We start from the raw sequence: 13,280 nt of genomic DNA, 5'->3' as shown, positions 1-13,280 counted from the left end.
CGGAAAGTTAGTTAAAAATCGATTGCGAGATTTGTGCTGGATAAACAACCACCGGACAAACAAGAATACGATCTAATAAAAACGTTGTAATAATAATGTTACATTCGTCTTGTGAATTATTCGTTGAATAAAATAAAGTTTTAAAAAAGAATATTATATTAGCTTTGCAGTCTTAAATGTGGTTGATTTTTCGCGATTATAAATTTAACAGCCTCAATTGCAATATTTCTAACTCGTTGTCAATAAAATATCCACTCGGAAAAACCTACTCTATATTTACAACGAAGAAGAGTCCGGTTGTTTTCCACATCCAGTATCCTTTGAGGGGGGCCGGGCCTTTGACGCGAACTCATGAATTATTGTGTTCCGCGGAAAGTTGGCCGATTTTGCATAATTTTCAGTTCATTTCTCGAGCAAGGGATCAAAGGAAAATAATGTTGTGTTTTTTTGTTTATGATGTTATGGCGGTTCACTAAATTATCTTTCCTCTCTCGAAAGATATTAAAAACGCCCGAGGGAGTATTACGAAATATTGAGTATTAATATTATCATCTTCTATAAAGCTTTGTTGGAATAGTTTTAATACAACAGACGATGTTTAATAAGCACTCTACTTCAATGAATAATATTAATAATATAATGGTGCAGGTATTAGGTAAATGGCAGTATGATTACTTTATATTTCTGATCAGTATTTTTTTTTTACAAAATTATCAATGGTTTTGTTGGCTCGCCATACCTACTCGAATTCTTATCTTCCACTGTCCATCGAGTTTACGCGAAACCAAGCTTTGTACCATGTTAGTCGTAGTGATTCAAATTATGCACAAAACTCATTTATTGCGCGCTCTTATTTAAATTACAATATGTGTCGCTAGATTTCAAAATCAGCCAAGTCCACCTTTAGGTATTTTTGACTTTTTTTATGAATTGCTGAAGAACTACTGCTTTCTAACATTTCTGCATTATTGGAATGTGGAACTTATAAATTTTAAATATTCTGTACTCGAAATAATATAAACTTTCACCCTTGTGACTGTGTCCTTGAGAAAACAAAAAGCTGTTTTTTTTCTATTCATCAAGATTTACGCGAAACCAAACTTTGTACCATATCAGTCGTAGCGCTTCTAATTATGCACAAAACTCTTTTATTCGGCGCTCTTGTTTAAATTATAAGATGTATTTTTCCACCGTTGATCCTTTTAATAATTCACCCGTTTTATTTAAACGCGCTACTCCAAAATTTTGTATAAATTGATATATATATTTATATATTTTTTTATGTTACTTTTTTTTGTATATAATTTAATTATTCATTATTCTTTCTCATTTTTCTCATTTTTCTCATGTAATTTTCTTATGTAATTTCTTTATATTTATGTTATTCTTACCCTCTATCTTGTTAGGCTTAACTATAAGTATTATAATGTATACATGGAAACTTTGCTGGTTGCAATAACTTATATTATATTTTAAATTTCAATCAATCAATCAATATGTAACTGTTTGTTCCCTTAATAAAAAAAAATATTATTTTGATTTTGAAATCTAGCGACACATATGTCTTTCTCCACCGTTGATCCTTTCAATAATACATCTGTTTCGTTTAAACGCGCTATCTCCAAAATTTTGTATAATGGACATTAATAAAATTTAAAATGATGTATTATTATATAATATAAATAATTTTGGTGTATAATTATTATTCCTCATTTTCCATATGTAATTTCGTTATATTTATGCTCTTCTTACTTTCTCACTTTTTATTCTTGTTAGGCTTAACTATATTATAATTTATACATGAAGACTTTGTTGGTTGCAATATAATTTCACTATTCTTTTTTAAACATATTTTTGTATTCAAAATGTAACTGTTTGTTTCCTTAATAAATCATAAAAAAAATACTGATAATATCAGGATCAGCGCTCGAAATGAACAAGAACGCACCGGAGCGCAGCTCCTGTTCGTGAAATCTGCAAGGTTATCGCTCCGTCTTTATTGTGAAGTAATAAAAGGTTTCAAATTCCGTCATGCGTCATATTTTTTTAAAATGTGATTTTTTCTAGTAGGTATGGTATAATTTTTTTCCGACCATGTTCGATCGTAATAAGATCATATGGGCATCCACAGAGTGGAGGTTTTGTATTAACAGATTTTGTTTTTACGAGAAATGGATGTTAGCCATTTGCTCAACCTATTAGGTACATACTCTGACTCATACACAAATTGAAAAGCAATATGTGTACTTGCCAGATACAGAATTCAAACCTGGGACTCATGACGTTATAGGCCGACGCTTAAGTCGCCAGGCCATTGTAGGTAAGGTATAATCATTTATTTTGAATATATTTTTAAAAGTTTAAATGATTTTTTTACTGTGTCCGATCGTAATAAGATCATATGGGCATCCATAGAGTGGAGGTTTTGTATTAACAGATTTTGTTTTTACAAGAAATGGATGTTAGCCACTTGCTAAACCTATCAGGTCCATACTCTGACTCATATACAAATTGAAAAGCAATATGTGTATTTGCCAGACCCAAGATTCGAACCTGGAACCCACGACGTTTTAGGGCGATACTTAATTTGTGGACTCTTATTTGAAGAGAAATGAGCTTAAGCTGATGCTGAAGCTAATAGGAGACACTGTGGGTAAAAGATTTTATGTCCTCATGGAAAGAAGCGATTCGCAGCTCAGCGATGAATGTGGTGTTTTGGAAGACATTGTACATATATAGCAGTACAATGCCCTAAATATGAACGACACAGAGTACAGCTGCAAATTGCGGATTTCTTGGAGAGTGCCGATGAATTGAAATGTGCCCTGGCGGTGGGTAGAGCGGAAGATATCAATAGAATCGGAGGCAGAGCCTGATCAGCGGATCCTCTTCTATTGTGGGAAAGGTGATGATATGACATTGAGTCGCAGTCAAAGCCTCGGCAAAGTCATATAAAAATAATTTCGTTTTAATTTTAAGGAAAAGTGATTTTCCAATTATTTACTACTATTTACGACTGCAAACAAATATATTATTATTCAATTTGCACAATTCAGAGGCTCGTGAATGTAACCGATAATCTCAATTTTCTACTATGGTAATCCAGCTTTTGGCCTGATGTGCATGTCCTCGGATGGACTTTTTAGCTAGTTAATCTATAAATAGGAATTTATAGCACTGTATGTTACTGTATGAGAGGTTATTAATTTAGTAAGTGGGTTATTCTGTGCCAAATGTCAAGTAAACAGTTGAATCGCGTTCGAAAAGTCATTTCATAACTTTGTTCAAAACGAAATTTGTTACATCATTCATCTGCCAATATTTAAGTTTCATTTTCAGTTTTGTTTGACTGGTTTTTCAATTAATGATCATAATAGGAAAACAATAGGTCTGTTTGAAAGGTTTTGAATGGAAACATGCGCTCTCTTGTTAATGGCTCATTATTACAAAAAACTTTTTCCTTTGTGTTAAAATTTTTCGCATGAATTTAAAACAGTTCGCAAAACAAAATTGACCTTTTAAATATTTGTTCTTTCTGACATGGTTGTGGGTATTTCAGCGGCGATTTTCTTTGACGCAAATCATGCAACCGATTCATCAGAAAAATTAAAAAAGGACTCCAAACAGTTAAAAATAATCATAACATTATTAACGAAATATCTACATCTATAAAAATAGGCGTAATTCTCACAAATTAATGATTTAATTTTATTAATAACAGAACGAACGCTCAACAATCTTAAAACAGTGACGTAACGTGAGATTAGGCAAATCATGCGTTGCTAAGAGATAGCAGATTAAGACATAAATTGTTAGGTATTTGTTATCGTAGGGGACCTCAAAATCAGTCGGTGCGTATAAGATTTTTTTTAAAAAAAAATACTATTTGATATTTCCCCTCCACTCTATGTCATGTTGTGAATGTCTTGCATTTTTAATTTTAAAATTCACTATATTCCATGTGCAGGGTTGCAATAGATTGATTACGACTATCTTGAAGATTATAAAAATGGAGAAAAATTAAAAAAAGGATCACTTATTATGTTAGCAATATATTATATATACATATACTTTTTAATATTAAAAGAGGCTATGAGGCCCAATGCCAGTAGTGTAGTTGGTAATAGAAGATGAAAATAGAAAATGAAGAATATAATTATTACAAGATAAAAATGACTTTTTATATACAACGTTTTTAAATTTTCTGTTGAATTATTATGCTCAATATGCTCAAACTTGTACTTGATATGAAGTAAATAAAAAACAAACAAACAAACAAATATATAATACTGAAATGTCATTTTGACATTTCATTTTGATTTCCATAGTAACGCACGTATATATTAATAATTTAGTTGCTAGGACCACCCCCTTAGCAACCAATAATAGTCAGTTACTTTTTACGGATTTTTCTGAAATAACTTTCGTTACAAAACAGTATTAACTTAAAATGAATTCAATTCTGCTTAAAGATGGCTAAAATATTAAAATAATGCATTGGCATCGTGTTCTGATATATTATAAAAGTTTCAAATGTCTAGCTAGTCGGGAAGTTAGTTAAAATCGATTGCAAGATTCGTAATGGACAAACAACCACTGGACAATCAAGAATATGAGCTAATAAAAACGTTGTAAAAATGGAAAGCAAAATAAAAAGGTTTATTTATTATTATATAAACAATATAATTATACATTTGGCGGTGATGATGTGGAGGAGGATGAAGTGGTTGGGAGGGGAGATTATTATTTATCGTTACAAGAATAAATACATACAATAATAAAGATGACATCGTGAGGTTATAATCGCGGGTACGGTATGTACTGGTGAGATCGATGTGATTGAGAGATTGATTGTATTAATGAACCAAGAGACTGGACTCGAGTGAAATATCGGTTGACTATGTCGAGTGACCGGACTTAATGTGAGAGTGGTGCGTCGAATAACGGACTAATGCAAATTGTAGTGCGTCGCGTGACGGTCTCGATGAGTGAGTGAATATTTATGGATTGTCTTTCTTATTTATACAAATGTAGTCCATATTATATTACTAGAGACATTGTCGCAATTACAAATCATAATATACCCTACTGATCAAGTTATGATTGAGGAAGTGCTGACATTCGTTTTCGCTCCATTGTTTTGTTTTGACAACAAAACAAACATATTATAGTGTGTCACCCATCTAAAGCTGAGTGGTATGATTGCTACATACATATATATATATTATTTTGAATACTACAACTAGCCATGAGGCTTAATAATAGTATTGTAGTTAGTAATACGAGGGTAGCCGTTTATATTTCGGGAATAACGAACAAAAACGAATTTTTTTAGAATAAGAACAGTTTTATTGTTTTTCAAAATATTCTCCACGACAATTTATACACTTTTCCATGCGTTTGAACCAATCTGGAAAGCATTTTTGCCACTTTGTAGAAGGTAACTCCAAAACATGGTTTTTGAATGCATCAACCCCTCTTCTGGTGTAAAAAATCGTTGACCACGCAATTTATCCTTGGCTGTCGGGAATAAAAAGAAATCATTTGGTGCCAATTCAGGTCTGTACGGCGGATGACCCATCAATTTGATGTTTTGAGTGCTCAAATAGGCGTTTGTTTGAGCCGATGTGTGAGAGCTCGTATTGTCTTGATAAAGGATGATTTTACGCCGACAGTTGCTTTTCCTCATTTCACCAAAAACTTCTGGAAAACAAATGGTTGTGTTCCATTTAGAATTGACTGTTCTATGATTCTCTAAAGGTACAGTTGCGACATGGCCCGTTTTTCTGAATAAACAGGCGACCATTTGCTTTGAAGTGCTTCGAGCGCGAGCAACTTTTGTTGGTTTAAACTCATTTTGGAAGACCCATACGGTCTGTTGCTGTTGCGGTGCTGTTTACTTTTGGGCTCATACGCATAGATCTAAGATTCGTCACCTGTAACAATCTTATTAACGATTTTTGAAGCACCTTGATCGTATTTTTTGAGCATTTCATTGCACCAATCGACACGCGCCTCTTTTTGTGCGATTGTCAAATTATGCGGGATCCATCGCAAACATAGCTTCCTTACGTCTAAATATTCATGCAATATCATAAACACGCTAGTGTTACTAATGCCCAAAGATGTCTCATTCTCACGGTATATCACATAATGATCTTGCATTATCAGTTCACGCACAGCATCGATGTTTTCTAGAGAAACAGCTGATTTTGGACGACCTTCACGCGGCTCGTCTGTGAGTGAACGACAGCCACGATAAAATTCGCTAAATCAGCGATATACCGTAGTTTTTGATGATGCTTTATCTTCATATAAAGCGTTAAGTTCAGCGATGCACTGTTCCCGTGTTAATCCACGTCGAAAGTTGTTAAAAATAATCGCAAGAAAATTTTCACGAGTTAATTCCATTTTTTGGCCGAGATAAATTTTTCAAATGAATTAAAAAAAAACAAAAAGCGTCCGTTTGTTAAAACGTTCTGAGAACTTTTGCCGTTAAAAATGTCAAACTTTAAAATACAGAAGTCGAATTGCACCTAGCAACACCAGTGTTGCAAATTCCCGAAATATAAACGGCAACCTATGTACAAGAGAGACAATTACAAACATGCAGGGTTTTAGAAAATTCACATTTATATATTGTTACTTTGCCGAGATCGAGCCCGGAGCTGTGGAGGTTTTATATTTTAACTCTACAAATGTCAAGTTGTTGTCTATGGTCATTGATCGACCATAGACAATAGTAATGAAATGAGTCAACAATTCAGTTGAAAATCCGGCCTCCAACAGTACAGTCAATCATGCGAGCAACTCCGCATGAAGTTTCGATATCAAATTCAAAATCATAATGTAACCTTCAGTAATAAAGTATAAAAACAATAGTCTTATTTCAGTGTCATGTAAATCTTAAAAATGATTTTATGACAATATAAAACAATCCATATCAATTCTGCGTCTCATTTCAATTGCGCCCCCGAACATTATATTATCACACACACGAAGCCACCTTCAACATGCAAATAATATATGTCGGATCCTACAACCTACAACACGAGATCCAACGTCTATAAGTTTGCACGAGCCCCTGGATGAAAACCAACGCAATTATATATGCACACGCATACACACACTGATTTTATCAGATTTATTGCTAATATTACGTCAATAAATCTATTGACATTAATCTATTATTATGGCCAATATTATGTCTAATGTCTATAATATAATCGTTTAATAAAAATGATATCATCCAATTAACTACGTATATCGTCAGATAGTGTCGTTTGAGAGGTTTATTTTGATGGCACGGTGTACAAAATATATTGAATATTTTCAGAAGCAGTTGAACCTTTTCGCGAAACAATACAGTTAATGTAATTTAATGACCAGAATATAATATGTTAGTTAATAATTATTATGCAATGCTATTTGGATTTACAGTAAGTTATCTAAAGATATTTTACTAATAAGTTGATAATTTTATTCAAAATTGTGAAAGCTAGAAATATATAAAATGAAAGCAGTGAAGTCCCTTGAGATGTAGATCATATTTTTCGCCCTGTGTTCTTCTGTGCTGGTCTTTTTAAACTCCTTTTTTTATATCGTCACCTCAATACTTCAACTAGATAACTCTGATGTGGTCATTGTTGGTGAAATTAAATTAAACATTTACTTGATTAACGTAAATATGGGCTTTAATTATTATTTAAAATAAAAATGAAAAATTCTGCTTGTCTGATTAGGAATAATTAAATAATGTATAATTATATGTAAAAATATTGTAGATAAGTATATTATTTATTTAATGAATTTATGATTTTAAAGTTATCTAATATTTTCAAATACAAAATACAGTTCCCATTAGCCTCTGACTTTTAATGTGTTAACATTTGGAACTGCAATGTATTATTTGATTAATGATTTGTTTAATTAAATAAAATACAATTTTATAGTACTTATTCCACGTTATTAATTAAATTTTGGACCGGTTTCGTTGATAAATGAGTTGAGTTATTAGTGTTATGACATTATAACATTATGGGTTGATTATGTCCCTTTGAGGAGGACGAAACCGGTCCAAAATTTAATTAATAAAGTGGAATAAGTACTATAAAATTGTTTTGTATTTAATTAAACAAATAATTAATCAAATAATTTTGTAGAGAAGGAAATGTAGAATGATATTCAATATAAACAAGAAAATCAAGTTATCTAGTCAAAGTATTAATTATTAAGGATCATAAAGGTATAGTATATACCATTGAGTATTTATCAGACTAGCCACATTCTTCTTGCTAGATAGCATCTGATTTTTCTATGCAGGTTTTCAAGCCTGTGTCATTTAAAATACCAATTCGAAATCAGTATATTAAAATAACTATAATGACGTATTTTTGATCGTTATTACATTACATAGAATATGTACCTCATATTATTGTATTTTATTTTAATAAACAAAATGTGTCGTCTATTTTATAAAACTCAAAAATGAGTTATTTATTGAAAATGATAGTTATTTTACTTCGGTGAAAGATTCTTGTATCTATAATCATTACAAGAATCAATCATTCGTATCCATATAGCTAATAGTAAATCTAAATACTGTACCTAAATTTTATGTTGTATATAAAAAAAATGTTTTATATTTTTTTGAATTTCGAATTTCCATTTTTATAGTCTTGTCGTCAGCCCATAAAACGTAGCATAACCTGGACATGGGGGATGAAAGTTTTTGATTGATTCTGACTCATTTTTTCCCCCACTGCTTACGAATATGTCGGCTACCACTCTGGCACCCTTAAAAACTCTTGATCTCTGTCGTCTTGATAAAAATGGTCGTCAAATACGGTTTTCGGGTAATATTTCATTATCCATACAGAAATATTATTCTAAAATGAAATAAGAAATATTAAATTCTACACAAAAATGTTAAATTTCTAAATTGTGTTCAAACCAAGGCCTCTACAAAAACGATGCATGAGTGCGAGTGAGAAAGTATTCGGCACCCTTACAATCTCTGCGACACGCGCTAGAGTAAGATAAAAGGTCTACATGTCTGTGAGCTAGTTTCCAAAAGTATCGCCATCAAATCGGGGCGAAACGTTTCACATAGCGTCGATAACTTGCGAGCTCGAGTTGCTAAAATTGATATTTTTTGTGTTAAACATAAAGTCAATGGTAAATATTTTTAGTTAATTAAGTAGAAAAGATAGTTCTGTGTGTTGTCTTAAAATGTGGTAGCCATACTGATAAGCAAGAATATGGTATTACGTTTCATAGGTAAGTTGATACATGTTCGTGATAATTTATTTGTATTTTATTATATATTTTAATATCCGTAAAAAAATAGAAAATTATATTTTAATTCTGAGCGTCTAGTGCGAGCACTTTGGGCGAGCACTAGCGAAATGGTTATCGTCTCGAACATTTGTAGACGAATGCGTTCGCTCGCCCACAAACCAAACGCAAGGCACGCGGCTTCATTTAGCAATGCAACGGGTGGCGTCTAGATGTATCTATAGTCTAAGGTTCAAACCGTTTAACTTACGAAAAATATAAAAAAAAATTAACGATATTTATTGAATCTCAGAGTAAAAATTCTGTGCGGAGAAAGTGTAATGAAATATAACGCGAAAATCGTTTTTGTGGCCATTATAACAAGATGGCGTCGTTCGTGCAAGGATGCCGAAATAGCAACCAAAAATTAAATTCGTAATCAAGGAAAAAATTGATTCAAAATAATTGAAAACCGCCCGCCTCTAATTTTTATTCAATTTATTCATTTCATTACATATTGTTGACATTAGAGATTATAAGTTTAAAACGTTCACAACATGACACGAAACATTATTGTAAAGAAAAAGAAAAAGTAATAAAAGCGATAAAAATGAAAAAAATATACAAAACCAGTGAAAATACATCCATAGAAGTTCAAAGAAGTACACCGAGTTTTCTAAGGATGCCCTATTTTAAGAATTTATAAAATAACGTCCACCTAAACTCAGCCTCACGCAAGTGGAATATATCAACACCTAAAGCAATTTGGTTGAACATAGTTATCGCCCTTCCAATTGGCATTACCAGTGGCAGGTTGGTTCTGCATCTTGGGAAAATAAAAAATTGATGCTCCAGATGCTGATAACGACCAGATTGTTCTGATATGCAGAGGCAATAAGATATGAGTATGTATTATATGCATGGCCCCCACAAGGGGAGGGTTGATAGGGCTCTGATCTGGGGGCCTGGGTTTAGGAGGGGCCCGGCGTGATGGGTCGACCACATAAGTGAGATAAACGCACTTTAAAAATTCGCTCCAATAGTAAAAAAAAGTCTCACGCGGCTCTATTTTACTTCAAAGGTATTAACATTTTCAAATATGTGGTTATGCGATACAATTTTTGAATATTGTCTGTCAATACTCGACAACTCCATAATTGGCATAATTCAATTAGTAGATGTTTTAAAAAATACGAAAATCGCTAAATAATTTTACCGCGGACACCATTTGGAAAATGCTTGTATAGTGAGTGTCACATTGCTTTTAACAATAACGATAGGTAGGGGGGGTAACAAATATTTCAGTCTGGGGGCCCGTTTCAGGATGTGGGGGTCATGAATGACAATAATATATTTTAATTAATTTTAATATGTGATTTCTCTTTTTGTTGCAGGCAGTCCAGTGTGAAGATGTGATGAGGTAGACCGCGATCCATAGCCGGGATGGACCATGTGACCCAGCCCGCCCTAATAACGGCGATTTCGGAAGCCTACAACACCACCCTGGCAACACCAACGGCCACCTCCAACCGCTTCAGCATACCGCAGATGGTCATCATCGCAATCGTTGCCACGATTCTCTCAGTCTTCACCGTCGTCGGCAACTGCATGGTGATGATATCGTTCAAGATCGACAAGCAACTTCAGACGATCAGCAATTATTTCCTGTTTTCTCTGGCGGTCGCCGATTTTGCCATCGGTCTGATTTCGATGCCGTTGTTTACTGTGTCAACGATAATGGGATACTGGCCGCTTGGACCACATATTTGTGACACTTGGCTAGCGTTGGACTATCTAGCATCGAATGCGTCGGTTTTAAATCTGCTTATCATCAGTTTTGATAGATACTTCAGCGTCACAAGACCACTGACTTACAGAGCTAAGAGAACGACAGGAAAAGCCGCGATTATGATTGGGAGCGCTTGGGGCATCAGCCTCCTGCTTTGGCCTCCGTGGATCTACGCCTGGCCGTATATAGAAGGCACGAGAACCGTGCCAAACAATCAGTGCTATATCCAGTTTATAGAAACGAATCATTATATTACTTTCGGGACAGCCATCGCGGCGTTCTATGTCCCTGTGACGGTGATGTGTATTTTGTACTGGAGGATTTGGAGAGAGACCAAGAAGAGGCAAAAGGATTTGCCTAATTTGCAGGGAGGGAAGAAGCACGATTCGTCCAAGAGATCGAACTCAAGGTGAGTGAATTTCGATTTAAAAAATATTTATAAAGTTTGGTGTAGGAAACTTTCTTTATAAGTGACTATGTCAAGTTTAATTATATTCATTCAAAAAACAGTCGCGTCACAAATAATTAAAATAAAATAAAGATCATTGACAAACATCGAAAAATCGACCAGTCCAACTGAGGGTAACACCGGACCGAATTGAGAAGTTCTTCCCTTTTAGCTGCAAACGGGGATACTCCCAGAGGATGTGATTGACATCATGTAATTCGCCACATAAGCAAGTCGGAGGTAGATAGTGTACCATTCGCTGCTAGCAAAAGCGACAACCAGTGGAGCACGCGGCACTCGCATCGAGTGGCTAGGCTCGGTGCTCTGACTGTTATAATGCTCAATTTGTCTCATGTACACGGAAACGGTATAAGTCAGTCGCCACATTTACATTCGATTTAATTATAATTATTCATCAATGAAAATAGTTGTCCATATGTTGACCAAAAGGTAGTCAAAATAGTGGTTGGTATTTTTTTTAAATGTGTATCAACCTGAGTATCATTCATTAAAAAGTAGGTACATGCCCAACATCTGATTATTAATCAGTGGATTTAAGATAATATGCTCGTTTTCAATTTATATTAAAAATAAAATCACAACCAATCTTTGCGCATGTCATAGGTTCGCCATAACTGGTCTACGGTATATATTTTCTGACTGCTTCCTTATTAAAGTATTTTTTTCATATACATGTAATTTTGGAATTTGAAAATGAGTATAATTAAATATTGTAGTATAATTAAAAATTAAATAGAAAGAGTGACCATGATCTAATATATTCTAATTATATTATCTATTAATTAATTTATTACTACAAATCGTGGGGTTGCTGCCAAAAGTTAGTGAGTCAATAATTTAGGTATTTAGAATTAACAACGGATTAAGTGTCTATATATTATGGCTTGGTAAATATTATTAAAAACCAAAGAAAATACGCATGGTCATGTACTCAATAATATATAATACTTAATATATATTAGTTTATTTTTAAAACTTTAATTATTATTATTTCTTATTTTTTCTGTTCAATTTAATACAATCGCGTGCCATGCAAAATCATCTCGCGTGCCATAGATTTACATCACTGCAAGTACCTTACCTATGTACTAGGGAACCCAATCCCGAGCCAAAATTCTGATCCCGGGATTGGCATTTTTTTCCATTGTTAATATGAAATTTTTATATTTATAAATAACATTGATAAAATCAGTCAAAAATAAATCTAGTATAATTTATTCCATTTAAGACATTTATTGTTAATATTGTATACGTTCAATCTTGGAAATACACAAGTTTAATGGAGTAAATAATATTTTATTATACATGATAATGTGAATTTAATATGAGATTGCTGTTTCTGATAGTAAAGACATAATGAATGGATTAGCGAGATTTAAAATAGTAAAGCAAATAATCATGGCGTACTTATGGTCTTTCCGCTTCATAAATCTAATAAGTCAGCCAAATATGAAACTGCCGTAAAACGTATGATATCATGGTGGAATTACCTTGTTAAAAGTGCGAAACATTGTTTTCTTCCAATCTTTCTCATTTTTAATAATTCATGTGAAAAAACAAAATAAATCGGCTACCTACACATGGGTATAAATCAAACTTCATTCAAACTCAGTTTATTTCAAATGTAGTTATTTTTTTATTAAAAGTATTTTTTCTGTTATATTTTCGCTCTTATTTTATTTTCCATAAAAATTGATAAAAAAATCAATCCCGAAATCCCTGGATTATGTTTATCAATCCCGGGAT

At 33.1% G+C, this 13,280-nt stretch overlaps 1 protein-coding gene across 1 annotated transcript in view; it reads left to right on the top strand.

Annotated features, from left to right (window-relative positions):
- mAChR-A (muscarinic Acetylcholine Receptor, A-type) overlaps positions 1-13,280 on the top strand; it is a 456,442-nt gene that overhangs the window by 192,471 nt on the left and 250,691 nt on the right. Inside the window, exon 2 of the mRNA XM_085941813.1 lies at positions 10,671-11,474. Coding sequence (XP_085797939.1) covers positions 10,720-11,474 — 755 coding nt within the window. The 5' untranslated portion in view covers positions 10,671-10,719. The remainder of the gene's footprint in view (positions 1-10,670; positions 11,475-13,280) is intronic.

Source organism: Rhyacophila brunnea, unplaced genomic scaffold (genome assembly GCF_057557595.1).
Source record: "Rhyacophila brunnea isolate RB1 unplaced genomic scaffold, BYU_Rbru_1.0 scaffold_14, whole genome shotgun sequence".
Taxonomy (NCBI): Eukaryota; Metazoa; Arthropoda; class Insecta; order Trichoptera; family Rhyacophilidae; genus Rhyacophila; species Rhyacophila brunnea.
The sequence above is the reverse complement of the archived record's forward strand: the minus strand, read 5'-3'. Positions and strand labels throughout refer to the sequence as shown.